The sequence below is a fragment of the Crocodylus porosus genome, unplaced genomic scaffold, assembly GCF_001723895.1.
Source record: "Crocodylus porosus isolate Cpor-Errol unplaced genomic scaffold, CroPor_comp1, whole genome shotgun sequence".
Classification (NCBI taxonomy): Eukaryota; Metazoa; Chordata; order Crocodylia; family Crocodylidae; genus Crocodylus; species Crocodylus porosus.
Window position 1 is genome coordinate 14,579,303 of NW_017728928.1, and position 16,730 is coordinate 14,596,032.

At 43.8% G+C, this 16,730-nt stretch overlaps 1 protein-coding gene across 7 annotated transcripts in view; it reads right to left on the reverse strand.

The window, feature by feature from the left end:
* TNRC6C (trinucleotide repeat containing 6C) overlaps positions 1 to 16,730 on the reverse strand; it is a 172,827-nt gene that overhangs the window by 82,545 nt on the left and 73,552 nt on the right. For 6 of the 7 annotated variants that reach the window (XM_019542686.1, XM_019542684.1, XM_019542689.1 and 3 more), the window contains 2 exons: positions 14,529 to 14,588; positions 10,835 to 11,161 (listed from right to left, as the gene is read on the reverse strand). In XM_019542686.1, coding sequence (XP_019398231.1) covers positions 10,835 to 11,161; positions 14,529 to 14,588 — 387 coding nt within the window. The remainder of the gene's footprint in view (positions 1 to 10,834; positions 11,162 to 14,528; positions 14,589 to 16,730) is intronic. The other variant, XM_019542685.1, reaches the window with a different exon arrangement.

A 16,730-nucleotide genomic window follows, 5' to 3' on the forward strand; every position in this document is an offset into this window, starting at 1 on the left:
TAGTTTGTACTTTGAGTGCTATAAAAAAGCTCCAGAGAAGCAATTTGCCACATAGGCTTTAAGTTAGGGAGGGATGCCCCACTAAAATGGAAAAGGCAAGGTTTATGATGGTAATATTGCAGCTACCAAGTTACATTTTTCTGAGTGCAAGCTGCCAGTTCTGAGCCGATCTCTGGTTCATGCTGACTGCCAGAATTTTGGTCAAAATAAAGGCATGATTACTCAATGTGTAAATAAAAGCCAGCACACACAATATAAAGAAAAGCTGTTTGGACATACATATTACTCCAACTAACTCCAGTTAGGCCCCCAGTTCAAAACACAGTGAGAAAGACAGGATTTGTTATTTACAGGCAAGTTTAGTTGAAGGATCTTTCCTGAACCTAATCTGACAATGTTTCTCCCCGTGTGTCAAGGGTTGAGTTACAATGAGAATGGTGGTAACCTGAAGATCACTCCACCGTACCATAGTTCCTGCTTGAGCTGAAAGCTCTCCTCACAATAACATTAGATTCACCTAGTTATTGTTCAGTATGCCTTCAATATTCACACAGGTAATTTTCAGTGGTTGGTTCAAGATTGCCAGGTTGTTCCCATGGATATCATTGCAGCAACTGGATTTGCAGTTTAGTAGTACTGCACTAGGTTCACAAATATATATGACTACATCAGAAGAAAAATGAATTTGTCAAATATATAGGCAATACTGCTTCAGAAATGAGAATATTGCCCCACGAGTAGCTGTGACTTGACAATAATAAACTAATCTCTACATGAGACAAACCAAAAGATGCGGTAAACCAAAAGGTCCCTTTTCTTCTCCTCTTAAAAGTCAGTTGCAAACCTCGTTCTTGTCTTGGTAGGGTTTGGGACGAGGTCTTCAAATTTAGTAACAATGGTTTGTTTTGAAAATGTTATTTTAGGACGGCGCAGAACAGGAAACGTGGGTGAAAGTTTAAATGTGAGATACAGAGCTATGCTTCTATAAACTTAAATCAGAAAAAGTATTCAGTTGAATTGACCTGTTACAGCCCATTTGAAAACCCTGCACCCTGAGGAATACATTTGTCATCTTCAAATCCAGAACTATCTTGAAAAAAGAGTGCATAAAACTGAAAGGTTTGAAACAAATATATTATGTAACTATGAGTTCTGGTCCATTTAATACCCAGTGTAAAGGTCAAATGTATATGTAAGTAAAGAAATCTTTCCTCAACTAAAAATCAATGTATTCTTCCTTCTATCAAAACCTTTATGTACACTTTAAAGAAATGGAGGAGGGGTAGCGGCTTGAAGATTTTTTGGGGGTACAGAAAGACAATCGCTGCAACCTCCTTTCTGGACTGTTTTGCAAAGCAAAGTGATTTGGGTTCTTTTAGTCTGCTCCAAGAAATCTGAGACAGCTAGTCAGGCTAGTGTAAAAGCAGCCAAGGGACTCTTCTGCAGAAGATCCCAGACTGTTTAGAGCAGTGGTTTTCAAGCTCTTTTAATCTGCGGGCCCCTCAAAAGTTTCAAAGAGGTGCAGACACTTTTGGAAAATTTCAATTTGAATTGAGGTAGATGCACAGGTTGAAAATCATTGGTTTAAAGAGTCAAATTCTGACTTGGACATCTGCCTTTGGGAAAACTACAAAGAGTCTTCTCTCTGACAACTAATCAGCTGACTCAGGACATTTTTACACATGTAAGTGCTGCAGCGCCAGGTGCGGTGACGCTTGCATTTGTATAAGCGGCAAAATGCGCCTCAGCGCTGAGCAAGTGGTGGCAGCACGCTTTTGCACTAAAACACACTGAAGGTGCTTTAGTTCAAAAGCACACCGCCATCATTTTCTGCGGGCTGATGTGCATTTTGCCACTTGTACAACTGCACGTGGAGCAGCACAGTTCACCTCAGCTCACGTGCAGAGCAGACTCAATTAACAGAGTCTGCTCCGGAGCAGCCGATCTTCAGCGTGTCACGGGAAAAAAGGCATGTGTTTAAATGCCCTCTACGTACAATCTTTTAGTAGCTGCCAAAGCATAGATCTAGACAAGGATCTGACTGGTCCATTATTCTGGTATTCCTCCTCATTCTCCAGGGAACTCCCCCGATAAATGGAACATCCGAGGAAGGCACGGAAACAGGTTTAAAAAACGGTTAGCCTATGTTTCAGGAGACTGAGAGGACGTTTGCTTCTGGTGCATTCTCTCTTTCGGCCTACACTCTTTTTTGAAAGTATTTGGGTTGTTTCCATAGACCTAAGGCCTCTGCAATGTGGACCAATGCTTTTCGTAAACTCCTAGTTCTGATAAGCGCTGTACATCACATTAGATCAATTAACATGAAAGGAGATGAAGATACTTCTAAATGAAAGGAGCTAGGGTCTTGTAGATTAGGTATGCTCAACCTCAGGGCCATGGGCCAGACCTGGGACACAGAGCGACATCCTCTGGTTTACAGGGCTCGCCAATCTGGAGACAGGAAAATGGTGTCAGTGTTAACTGATACTGTCCTGCTACCAACTTCCTGGACCCATGGGGAGCTGCCCCTAGGCCCTGAACAAAAGATCAGTGTGGTTTGGGATCCAGCTGACAAACTGACCTCATGCCACTTATCTGGTCCATGAGACCAGAAGGCTGGATGCCACTGTTTTACGTGGCTGGGTAAGATCTGCTCCTGTTGCCCAAAGGAACCTAATGGAAGCAAAAAAAAAAAAAGCCTATCAAGCCATCTCTGGCTGAAAGCAGTTGCAGGAGCTAGACAGGTAACTCGCTTCAGAGACCCAGCCAACAGAAAGGGTCTTGGTCTTCCCTGAATATTTTTCTTTCCTTCTGGTTCCTTATGGCCTGTAAGGGATAAAGGAATCCTCTAGTAAGTCTGTGTACTGGAGTGTGGCTAGTAACACAGGAAGGCCTACGTGGCCAATTGCTTTTACTTTTGTAGTTACCTTATGCTTAACTGCAAAGCTATTAATAGCACCACCTGCTGGAGACAGAAACAAATAAGCTCTGGCTGAAATGTCAGATGTATGCAAGAACCTAAAATAAATCTACTTTAGTTTTTGTTTTGATCCTAAATATTCTAGATCCTGTTTATATACAATAGTGTAAGAGTTGCAACCTGTAACAAGAACAGGTTTCAGCATAACTGAATTTAAAATTTAGTTCTTTCTTGTTGCAAGTTCACTTGTTATGTGTGATAGGAAGGCAGCACTTGTTTTGCTCCTGTTACTAACTGCTGTAGTGTTTTCACCTCCCTCTCTCTCTCACCCTGTCAGAGAAGCAGGGGAAAAGGACAGAGGCAAATGTATACACCAGAGTAGACTGATTTAATATTAGGTTGATTTAAAATCAGCAAGCCAAAAGCCCAGTTTAAATAACTGATTTTTATCAACTTTCCCAATGTGTGCATGTATGTGCATAGGCATGTATATATAGGTGTGTGCACGTGTGTATGCGCATGTATGTGTATATGTGCGCATGTGTGTATTGTGTTATAGTGTTATATTGCCCAATGAATATAACGATCAAAACACTGATTTACAACTAAATGCAGTGTTTACAGTAATGTTGGTATATCCATTTCCTAGGCACATAAACTCTATTTTTTAAAATATGTAGTTTAACATATTTGGATTGTTAGAAATCATACATTTTAGTATGCTATACAATTCTGAGATATATTATTTCTTATTCAATAGATGATTAACTTTTTGCTCATATTTGTAATACGCTACAGTAAGATGGCAATTTGAATTTAATTAAACACACAAAACTAGCCCTTCAAATTTATTAAACAAAACATTGATAGGCGAGAAGCATTTTTCATAGCACTGCTTCACTTGGGCTACCAGGCTTTGCATCTCTTTGTTGTACTGCTTACTTTTGGCACACACTTTTCCTTTCCCAATGGTACAGAACATTTCTTGAAAATATTCCCAAAACGGTCTTTTTTGAGACTTGAAGACATGGCAGTTTTTTCCTCCAGTCTCCAGGTGTTGAAATCAAGACTAGTTTATGCTCAACAGAATATTGTTCTTTTTCCTGCACTGTCTCGAGGCCAGCGCTGGTCCTTTCTGTTGCATGCACTGCTCGCTACTGTGCTCCCTCTCCCTCCTCCTCCTCCACCACGACATAACCCACTGGACCTTTCATCCCCACCACCACCCTCCCCAACACACCTCCCCCTGCTACCAGTTCCTGAGTTCTGCTATTGTAACCCCGTGGCCTTATGTGCTGCAGTGTTTTAGTTTAGAGATGTGGATAGAGCACTTGAGAAGTTAGTGCTTACTTCCCTCTACATATGCAAAGAAACTAAAAAAGGCCATGTAACTGAGGTACCCAAGACCCATTCAGAAGCAAGGGGTTGATAGTGAATAAGCAGATGGTTGTTCCTCCAAGAGCTGGAGAATAAGCCTCTATTCTGGATGCAGAATCATAAATATACATAATCCGAGAGAAGAGCTGATCAGAGCATAGGTATAAAGAATGGAACAGGAGTTTGATACCATCAAGGTGGGCTCGGGGGATAATCTTAAATCAAGGAGTACACAAAGGGGCTGCTGGAGTCAGATGCCAGGTTCCAACCCTTGAGATGACGTGGTTAATTTTCTGCATCCAGGAGTATAGACTCTACATCCCTTGCAGGGTCAAACCCCTAATACAGGGGTGGGCAATTATTTTGGTTGTAGGGCTGCTTAATGAGTTCTGGTGAGCTGTCGAGGACCTCAAGGATAGCCCTGTCCCCTGGTCACCATCTTGGGATGAGAAGTCTGCCCCCTAACCCCTGACCTTTGCCACTGGAAGTACCTCCCCTTGCCCCCAAATGGACTCCTTTTGGGATGGAAGGCTTGCCATTTTGGAATCGGAAAAAAAAAAAACCCACCCAAAAAACAAAAACAAATCATACCCTCAAAATGCCCACTATAACATATTTTAAATTTTATTACAAAAAATATTGTCATGGTTCATGTTTCTGTACTGTATATAGAGATGATTGCATAACAACTCAAAAATAACGTCTCACCCCTGGATATTCAGTGTGAGGGATGTGGGGTGTGGTTGGGGGTGCATATGTGAATATGGTAGGGTGTTGGGGGGTTGTGAGGGGGTATGGTCGTGTGTGTGGGGGTGTAGGGCATGTGGGGAGGCTACGGGGGCAGGGTGTGGCTTTGTGGCATTTGTGGGGTGAGGGGACCTCCCCACATACTCCCTCCCATGGCGCACAGCCTCTGCTAGCAGCAGCAGTAGCCGGCTCCATTGCACAGGGCTTTCCCTAATGGCATGAGTGGCGGGAGCTGCATGTGCGCCGTGGGGAGCCGTGCACGACAGAGGCGGGCCAGCTTGACTGCGCTCCTTGCCACCACGTGCAGCGCTGGCCAGAGATGCGCACCACCGGGCAGCAGTGCCTGCACAGGGCACAAGCACCCTGAGCGCATGCTGCTTCTGCCGCCACTGGCAGGGGTTCTGCCCTCCTGGCAGCTGCAGTTCCCCCCTACCCCCGCTGCTTCCCTACCTGCTGCTCAGAGCAAGTGGGACACCAGGAAAGCCAAGCAGGGTCCCTGGCAGCTGCAGCAGTGTCCCCACCCGGAAGCTGTGTGCTGGGTGGGCCGTGCCCTTCCACCCATGAGGGCGGGAGCAAGGTGCATGGGCTGGGTGGGGTACAGTTAGTTGGTGGATGCCCACCGGCTGGCTGAAACTGCCTGGCAGACCAGATCTGGGCTGCGCACCGTATTTTGCCCGCCCCTGCCCTAATACATGAAACAGACCCATTTACTAACCTTTGCTTGACCCGTGAGAGTGATTATCCTAGACTGTGAGGGATTGCAGACAGCAACATGAATTGGTGCCATATTTTTAAAGCTTGACTTCAAAAGTTACATGTTTTCTCCCTCGTTCTTATATAGAAGAAAAATCAGCCTTCAGCTCCAGAGTTTTTAATAGAGGCTCAAGGACAACCTACTATATTTAAATTTTAATAGATTATACCAAACTCATATCTTAGCCTATGTCCTATTCAATTTAAACTTGATTTTAAGCTAGTTTATCTTTAAAAAAGAAAAATAATTTTAATTTAAATTAAAAAAATATCAAAAGAAAACCTGATTTAAATAAAAAAAAATCCAATTTTACTTTTTTCATAGTTTCATAGTAGCTAGGGTCAGGAGGGACCTGATCAGATCATCTAGCCTGACCCCCTGCCACAGGCAGGAATGAATGCTGGGTTCACAAGACCCCAGACAGGTGATCATCCAACCTCCTCTTGAATTCGCCCAAGGCAGGGGCGAGGACCACTTCCCGGGGAAGTCGGTTCCAGATTCTGGCTACCCTATCTGTAAAACATTGCCTCCTGATCTCTAACCTAAACCTGTTCTGCATCGGCTTATTATCATTGTTCCTCATCAGCCCAGGTGGTGCTGGGGAGAATAGGGCTCTTTCTATTTGCTGAAGAATCTTCCCTGATGAGTTTGTAGGCAGCCACCAGGTCCCCCCTCTGCCTCCTCTTGCTGAGGCTGAACAGGTTCTGGCCCCTCAGTCTCTCTTCGTAGGGCCTGTCCTGCTGCCCTCTCACCAAGCGGGTGGCCCTCCTCTGAACTCTCTCCAGGTTGGCCACATCCTTTTTAAAGTGCAGCGCTCAGTACCGGACGCAGTGCTCCAACTGCGGCCTGACCAATCTCGCATAGAGGGGGAATATCACCTCTCTGGACCAGCTTGAGATGCATCTTTGGATGCATGACAAGGTATGGCTGGCCTCGCTGGCTGCAGTCTGGCATTGGTGGCTCACGTTCATCTTGGAGTCAATAATGACTCCAAGATCCCGTTCCGCCTCAGTGCTTTCAAGAGGGGAACTCCCCAGTCTGTATGTATGCTGTGGATTCCTTCTCCCAAGGTGCAGCACCCTGCATTTGTCTACGCTGAACCGCATCTTTTCTCATCTGCCCACTTTTGTAGTCTGTCTAAATCTATTTGCAGCCTCTCTTTCCCTTCACGTGTGTCCACCTCGCCCCACATCTTAGTGTCATCACCAAACTTGGACAACATGCTTTCAACCCTCTCGTCCAAGTCACTCATGAAGAGAGACCTTGTTTCCCCTAGCACCCCCTGGCATAACAAGGAATAATGGCCACAAGTTGTTGGAGAGGAGGTTTAGATTAAACATCCGTAAGAACTACTTCACAGTTAGGGCAGCCAGGACCTGGAACCAACTTCCTAGGGAAGTGGTGCTGGCTCCTACCCTGGGGATCTTTAAGAAGAGGCTCGATGCCTACCTGGCTGGACTCATCTGAGTCCAGTTTTTTCTCCCGCCGAGGCGGGGGCTCAGACTTGAAGATCTACAAGGTCCCTTCCGACCCTACTTCTATGATTCTATGTTAAACAGTGTGGGCCTGAGGACCGAGCCCTGGGGGACCCCCCTGCTCGCATCTTGCCAGGTTGAGTACGACACGTCCACTACTCTCTGGGTGCACCCCATCAGCCATTTTTTTTAACCCATCCAATTGTGTAGGCATCAATGGCACAGTCACCTAATTTGTTGATGAGCATGGGGTGAGAGTCAGTGTCAAAGGCCTTCTTAAAGTCTAGAAAGACTATGTCTACACCGACACCATCATCCAAGGATTTAATTACTTGGTCATAAAAGGCAATCAGGTTGGTCAGGCACGACCTCCTTTGATGAACCCATGCTGATTGCCTCTGAGCATGATCTCCCCTGCTGGCCCCCCACAGATGTGCTCCTTGATGATTCTCTCCAAGATCTTCCCGAGCACTGCAGTGACGCTCACAGGCCTATAGTTACCTGGGTCCTCCTTCCTCCCTTTCTTAAAAATTGGGACCACATTAGTTAGTTTCCAGTCCCACAGCACCTGGCCAGATGACCACGAATGCTCATACAGCTGGGCCAAGGGCTCCATAATGACCCCTGCCAGCTCCCTCAACACCCTTGGGTGGAGGGCATCTGGACCTGCAGATTTTAAAATGTCCAGCCCTTCCAGAAGATCCCTAACTACATCTGCACTGACCCAAGGCCTGACAGAGCTACCCCCAAGATTGTCCCTACCTCTGGTAGGAGGGATGTCCCCATCCCTGTTCAAGAAAACAGAGGCAAAGAAACTGTTAAAAATATCAGCTCTCTCATGTGGTGTAGCCACAAGATTACCATTTTAGTCTTTAATTTTAAAAAATTATCTATTTTTATCCACCGTCGTATACTCCTTTGTGACAACTGCTGTTGCAGACTGGTAGGCAACTAAGATTACGAGAGCCAAACTGACAAATCTCAGCTGGGAACACTGGCACAGCAAAGTAGCCAATGGAAAACCAAGGCACAAGAAAATGAAAAACCAAAGCTCTGGTTCAAGGCAAGATATAGTTAGCCTCATATTATTTAAAGCTATGAGCTTTTTAATTGGTTATGCTGTAATAAAGTGTGAGCTTTATTTTGGGGTTTGGATGTATTTTCTGGATACCCTTCTCCATAGCAAGTGAGGACAAGTATTTTTATTATATGTTCATAGGACTGTTTTTCTTACAGTCTACCCAGCTTGTAACCCCGAAAGACTTTCCATTTCGTACAGTTAAGATGCAAGGCATTCTTGCTGAAGGGACTTAACTAAAGCCAATATTTTTTTCTTTAGACTTTCAAGAGAGGAGATGCAATGGCTTACAGAGAGCCTTCTGCAAGGCTCAAATTTTCCCAGGCTTTCTTGGGTTGAGGACAATACTGAGTGTTGGTGAATAGCAAGCAGTTTGGCAACAGAGCTTAGAAATGTCTCTGGCATTGAATAATTGTGTATATATATATTTTTTTAAGTGTTTACACCTCCAACAGACTTTTTAGAACAGGGTTCCCAATCTTCTACTTGGGTCCCATTAGTGAAGCCAACTTCTGCTCGACTTGCAAACACGGCCAACCCCACTTTCAGGCCAATCCCATCCAGGAAAATAAAGTTTCTGGAGCTTGGGATCCCATAACATTCAGAGGGTGGCCCCTAGTTTGGGAACTGCTATTTAGAATCTTAAATCAAAAGTGTGTATAAAAAAACCCTTACTCTGAACATGAGAGATATTATGGAGAATCTCTTGACAATAAGTCCAGGGTTCAGTTTATGTAGTTATATTTTTCTACAAACTTTAGAACCAAAATAGATTAACCTGCTTCCTCAACTACAGACAAAAGAAGTTAGAGGATCACATCCTAGGTGCACAGTATTGCAAGAAATAACAGTATGCAAATAAATTACATTAATTTAACTGATGTGATGAGGCAGAGCCATTCTTTGATTTCTGCAAACTGGGCAATAAATGATGAACCTGAGCTACCTGAAAATCGACAGAAAGCAAAGGTATAACTATCCTCTGATGTTCCTGTAACCCTCTTGCTCCATTCCTGAACCTTCTTCCTTTTCACTACAATGGGATACAAATTCAAGCAAGTATTGTTATTCGAAGGGGAATGTTGATTTATTCTGACAATCTAAAAGCCCCTCCATGTCAAAAGGAAACATAAAAGAAGAAATATAAGTTATAAAAACTAACTGATCTATTTAGTTTTCAAAAAGAAACAGCAGGGAAATACTGAAATACTTTCGGTCCACTTCCAGGCCACTGAGCACAAATGGAGGGCACCCCTCCACACACTCCTATGGGATGCTCCATCCACCCCACCATCTCAGCGGTCAGGAGCTGGGCCTAGTACCTTGAAGCATGTAGAAAAAAAGTTTAAAACTGTGTCGACAGCCGAATTGCTGATTCTCTGAATCTGCATTGAATCTTCAGATGCTGATTCAGCTGAATCAAAAATCGGGACAGTGATCCAAATCAACAAACCAAATAACTGTCCCCCGATTTCGGCTGAATCCGAATCTGAATCCAAAACTAATATGGGCTGTTTTGCATATTCCTAACAAGTACCTATTCCAGACTTTGAAGGAATGGATCTCTCCTGAGAAGATAAGTTACATAATCTCCCATATGAAATGGGGAAAGTAAAAACTACCTTTTACTTCCTCACCAAGTAGCTACCAGGAAGAAAGAGAGGAGAGGAAACGTGTGTGTTAGACTGTTCTCATATACTCTAATCCCAGCTACCAGAAAAAGGAATCCCTTCATACTGCCACTAAAAAAGCGAATGGGCAACCTGGGTAGGAAGTCTGTTTTGATTTAGTAAATCTATTTTGGTTTAGTAAATTTTCCCATGGTTTATTTTTCATCATGCTGCTGACAGTTTTAAAACAGAGAGAACAAAGGCAAGTATACAACAAAGGCCACAGTACAACTTTTTGGCCTAGGTATAATTTATATACAAAAAACTCAGATAGAATATTAATGTTTAAAAGACACGCACTCAGAAGCTAGAAGATTCCCATAGTTAATGCTGCTGCGTAATGAACGTGGATCATTTTTAAACTAATATAATGGAATCCTGATCCTTAAACAAATGGCACAAAGAACTTACTAATGATAGCTAACAAAAATCCAACACTTTTTATTTCTGATCTCCACCCCCCCCCCCCGCATAAGATATGCAGGAATATGGGTTAGGTGAAGTATTGATTATGCTGAGAATTAGGAGGTAGGAAGGGAGAGAAGATACCCTGGGAGGTAGTTGCTGAGCTAAAACTTTTTAAAAATTTGGTCTTCATAAATATTTCCAAATTCAACTTCTATATGCAAATTTGCTAATGCATTTGCTTTCTTCTACCAGAAAGAAGGAAGCAATTGCACATGTTTAACTTGACAATACTTTTATTTAATATAGGTAAAAACGCAGTACTCCTTAAAAAGTGTCTTTATGTCAGTCTCTACAAATAACCAAAAGGCATGTTTACACAGACAAAGAGCTCAGTAAGTCTCTTACCTGATTGGGTCTTACTGGGATGAGGCTGTCCACCTGCTCCTTGCTGAGGAGGAGGACTTGCTCCTGCTTGTCCAGTACCTTGTACTGGGCTTGCGCTGGTCAGGGTCCCAGTAGGCAGTGGCTGACCTCTCTTTAAGAGCTGCTTCTGTTCTTGCTGGCGGAAGCGTGGAGGCACCTCACGAGGCAGGTAACGGGATGCAGCTGGCTGCTGCCCATTAGCAGATGCACGCTTGCCATTGCTGCTGTTGGTAATAGTGCTGGTGGAAGTACTGGTACCGGTACCGGCAGGCTGGGGCTGGCTTAAACTGGTCTTAATAGATTCTGGCACTGTATAAAATAAACATACATTTATTTAATCCAGGGGAGAAATAAGAATTAACTGCTTTTAAAGGCAAGAATAAAAAACCAAACAAACACTGAGTTTATAACCCGCCTTTCAGATACACCACAAAGCAAAACAAAATGAATAAAGGAACTTCTAAGGCAGCAAAGTAGCAAACACATTCATTTTAGGAAGAAAAAGTTTATCAAGTTTCTGCTGAGTGATAGTGCTGTATAAAATAAACAATGTGATTCTTCATATCCCAACACTGTGGAAAACAGCACAACTCCAACAGAAAGAATAAATGGGGTAGAACTAAATTCACTTTACTAAATACTTTGAGACGTATTTAACTCTAACTCCCACATTACAGCTTAAAAACATAAAATTCTGCTTGAATGGAACTCATGCACTAGACTAAAAAATCACTTATTATTTCTCTATACAAGAGTGCACAATCTACAATATTTTTCTGAACAGAAATAACCCTGAAGTATAGTAGCTCAAAAAGCATTTAATTCATAGAATCATAGAGAAGAATCATTCCTATCCAAACCTTTCTATATAAATCCACTGCCTAATCTATTAGCAAAACTACACTTAACCCAGACACACCCACGAGATGTAACATCCTAATCTGCCACAGGTAAAGCAGGACCATGACAGCCAACATCCTGCTGCTGCAAAGGTTATTTAAGAAAATCTTGAGAGATACAAGTAGAAGGACCACACCTCTTTTTACTTGCATTTGTGACATCCCAATGGGATTTTCTTTGTGACCCAACCTTATTCAGTAATTTTATCTAATTTATTCTTTCTCCATGAACCACTCACCCAGTCACACAAAAGGCAGCTGTGCCTCATGAAACAAAAGTAGACAATCATTATTTTCAATAACTATTCTTTATGGCAGTGGACTTTTTGGTTGTGCTTTCCAGGTGGTCTGTCCTCCACCCCACAATGCTATCCAAAAACCAAGTTCCAACCCCCTCTCTCTGCAATATGAAGCTGGTATGCAGTTTCAGTGGCTCATGCCCCCAGGTGTCCAGTCCTTGCTTGCTGTGCTGTGAGACTTGCAGAAAGCTACTTAATAGAGATGCAATGCTTCCCATATGGACTAGGGAATACTGGTGTGAGAAAGCTTTACATTGGTGTGCCTGGGTCCACATTAGATGTACTGGCATGTCTTTGAGGTGGTTAGCTGTGTTAGTCTCCAGGGTGTCCCTCATCTTGTGCCTGACTTTAGATTAACTAACTGAGAGTGGCCTGAGCTTCCATAGGCCACAACAGCTTTGCCATATAAAAAGTCTCTCGAGAACTCACTGGACTGCTATTCTTCCACCTCCACTTCCTCAGGACCTAGAAGCTGGTTTTGGTGACTCAGTCTTTGGAAGAGGCCAATGAAGAAGACCTCATGGAATCACTGTTATAACACCCAGCCTTAGTGTACAGGGGGTGGAAGGCCCATTCTTGCAAGGGTTTGGCTCACGGGGTCACCCGTGCATCCCCAAAACATTCTCTTACCACAAGTGAGTTCTGTTGGAGGATGCCCCCCTACCCACTTCTAATTTTATCATTAGGTCCTGGTCCCACTAATACCCCACACAGGCCCCCGCCTTCCCCTTTCAGTATCTAGGCAGTTGGCTTCCCGTAAACCTACATATGTACTCAGACTCAACACTATCCACTTCCTTCCTCTCGTATCTTACCCCAACACCAAGCACTAGCACTAGCACTGTCTGCCACTTGTGGATGATGAGGACCCTGGTTAAACAGTCTTTACTTCAACCTGGTCCCACCAGTTATATACCGGAAACCTCTGCATGGTGCCATGAAGACAGACTTCTTACTGGTGTGACTTTCAGCATCTCCCAATGTTTGACCATCCTGCGGAGAAAGAGGGATGCTGGTACACCCCTAGTAAGAGGAAGTCAGGCTGGGTAGAAGAGGGAGTTGGGAAGGAAGCCCAAGTTTCAGGTTCTCCAGAAGCTCATGCTGGGGTTCTGGCTGCCCTTCCCCTTCACAAGCTCATTTTTGCATGCCCCACACGAGGCCCCACAAAGTTGCAAGACCTCCTCATTAACCCTCTTCCTTCACACTCCCTACATCCAGTAAAGACCTAGTGTGTACGTGGTGGCGGGGAGGTTCACCAACAGCATAGGAGGAAGAAGTTCCCTGATCTTAGTTCCGGTCTCCAAATCTGGCTCAGCTTGCAACAGCTCAGAATTGGAACTGGAAGGAAAGTTTGACTGTTTCAGCTTCCAGTTGGAAGATGCCTGCTACAGCCATAATCTGCCAGAAGTTTACTGTGAAGATCTGCCACAAAAGACATCCATCCTCTCCAGATATTCCAGATGGGCGACAGTTTATAAAGGGAAGTGTAATAAAACTAAAATCAGATGAAACAAGGGAAAATACTTTGAAGGGAGAAATTCTGTACTAGCAGAGAGGTTCCTTAAACAACAACAAAAATATCTTTTCCATAAATAAGTGCTATGGTTCTATGATTTTTCAGTCTACTAATAAGAGCTTTAGGAAAGTCTGCATGGACCAGGTTTTACATCTCATTTACACTACCACTGTGTTTTTGGTTTCAAGAGGTAAAGAGGAAAAGGAAGAGACAGATGCTGTATTTGGAAGAGAGAAAGAAAAAGGGAAAGCAATGGGTAAAAACAGAAGACAAAAAAAAAGTGGCAAAGGGAGAAAAGCAGAAGGTTCTCAAACATAGAGGTTTCCTTCCACCATTACAGACTGTTGGTGAGCTATTCTCTGTGCTACTGCTAGCTGGCAGATAACACCGTAAGACCATCACACTCCCCCCGCTCAACTCCCTCTTCTAACTAGAAGTTAAATTCTGTGCTAAACTATCGTTATGTTAACTACATATCCAAAATGTAGATTAATAAGAGTTGTTGCCTCCTCATTTTTAATGAGGGGTTGGCAGATGAGGAAGGAAAAAAAAAGAGAGAAGAACTGATTCCCCATTCCCTCACTTCCCCAGTTCTATCTGAAAACACCCTCCAAAACCCAAGGAAACAGATTTATTATAGCCCAAGAGCAAAAACAGTATTGCAGGCTAATGCTGAACCAGGACCAACACATCAGCAACTGTTGGTGAAACTGAATCTGTGCGCTGTCACTGCTGCTGTAGAAACCAAGAGTCAAAACAGTGACCATGAAGTCTGGCAGTAGAAGAGCAGGGGAAGTTGAGAGAGGAGGCAACATCAAGTCTGGCAGGGTCAGAGCAGCTCAACTAACAGAAGAACACTTTACGGTCCTGTGTACAGCTCCATCGTCAATCTGCAAAGATGTCTCAGGAAGTTGACAGGCTATGCAACCAGGCAGGCATGTGTAAAGTAGACCTCTACAAACCTGAAGGACCAGGACCAGGACCAGGACCACAAAGTGACCTCTTTTGTTGATGTCTCCAGCCTGAATGTAAAAGACAAAGATCCAAAAGCAAAGAAAGATGCAAGTCAACATCTCTGAACATTCAAAAAAAACTTGATCTAGCAAATAAGAAGGAAAAGGAGGTCACTGTAATAAAAGACAATGAGAAACAAGATCATTCTAAGACTGAAGTTCACTCTGGGTTCGCTTAACAGTGACCTTCAGAAATATCCAGGTGGACTCCAGCACACATTGGCTCCTTCAGATAATCCACTGAAATGCACACAAGAGCCACTTTCTTAAAGCCCTAGCAGGAGAAGATAAGCTCTAGCAGCAATCCAGGTCTCAAAGTCTAGCATTTACATCACTTCAATGTAAATGTCCTGGGACCCCAAACTCTCAAGCCATGCGAGCTTACAGGAATGAATTCAAATGCTCTTTTTCCCTTGTCTTTTCCAGAGCTGTGCATTTCACTTTTCATTGCTGTAAACGGCATGGCTTGAGATTTTGGGTCCTGGAACCCTGTTTTAAGTGATGTTTGCGGTGAAGCTCTATCACCCACTTCTAAATTTGACTTATCCATTGAGCAGTGCTTTTCTGAGGTTTGAATTAAGATGACTGAAATTCGCTGCCTTCTTTTTCCTTCAAGAAAACTTTCAGAAAAGCTGTCATTTATGCATGTAAATGACAAGGATCTGAAGAAGCTTCCTCTGCTAGATGGAAAAATGGTGAAGAAGGGCTACAGCGTGGGGAATATTCTCCAGGAAGTAATGAAGTGTTTTGAAAGGCAACAGACTGATGCCGCTGTGAGAAACATAACTTCTTGTGGACTGATGGACTGGATGCTCAATAACCTCCAACGGAGTACTAACTCCTCCTCCCTCTCAAGTCACTTTGACTCAGCCAAAATGCCCAAACCAGTTCTCTGCTGAAGCAAGAAGCAAACACATTTGCAAGTGACAGCACTGTATTGAATTCAATAGGCTGTCGTACACAAGATGGGCAAGGTCATCAATAAAAAACATTTTTAAAAGAAAGGACTAATTTATTAAACATTTCAGCAGGGTTTAAAAAACATACAAACCAGGTGATCGCTGTTAGAGAAATAAGCCTGTTACCAAGGATACATGAAAGTTTGAGCTGCAGGGTGGAAGGATAAGCAAATGGAAGGCAGAAGCCAGGGATGATTGAAAGCCTTCCTAGGAAAGTACCAACATTGTGATTTTTGATAGAGTACTGTCCCTGAACAGTGCTATATGAATCCATAATCTAAATTTTACTTAAGACTACCATTAACACACAACTCACGGGCTCCCAAGGGATGCAGGGATCTGGAGCATCTAGAGGAAAAGATGATCCCAGGGGCTGTGGTTGTCTCCTTTTTTTCTTTAAGTGAAGAAATCAGCCCTGGTTTCCAGTCCTTTGCATGTAAAACAAGCTCTGCACACTTAGCTCTCCTCAAGCTCCCATGTCATTAAGCACTCAGAGCTGTTAGTGTCCTGCTGTTGACATGTGGGGGTAAAGATGGGCTCCTCCCTACTCCTTTATTTAGGTTGAAGGGGGACTTGCCCAAGCTGAGGCTATGATGCTGTGTCAGGAGGGACGCTATGTTTGAGGGTGTTTTTGAACATGGAGCCAGGCTTGTTTGAACTTCCCATACGTCCTGTCTATGTTGGTATTTTTATTCTAAACTTCAGTGTACTGGCAGGGCAGTGCCAAGGTGCCAGTTCATAAAAGGTCTTGCCCTGGGTAAGTCATCCTGGTAACTTGCACTGGTGCCGGCTGTCTTTACCAGATGCATGTCTGTTCTGCTCCATCCATGTCCAGACAAGGCCTGAATCTGTGCCTGTTGCATCAGCGAAACCCTAAAGCAGGTGTGTAAAAATGATGTCAGGCCAAGGGCTGTATGTTGTGCACCCCTGCCCCAAAGGCTGACAGAGTCTCTGAACAAGGAAAAGGCTCCGTTGAGGACCCAGTTTGCCTAGTATAAGTATCTCCTCAGAAGCAGACACAGGCCCAGCAGGCTGCAAAACTGGCTTGCAAGGCATCCCTTAGAGCTGTAGGTACCAAACATCTGGACCAGGTCTCTCCAGGGGTAAAGACAGACTGAGAGAAACTGCCCAGGAATGGATTACCTTGTCTGGCACTAATGGCACTTTCCATTCCTGCTGGCTGTGGGGAATG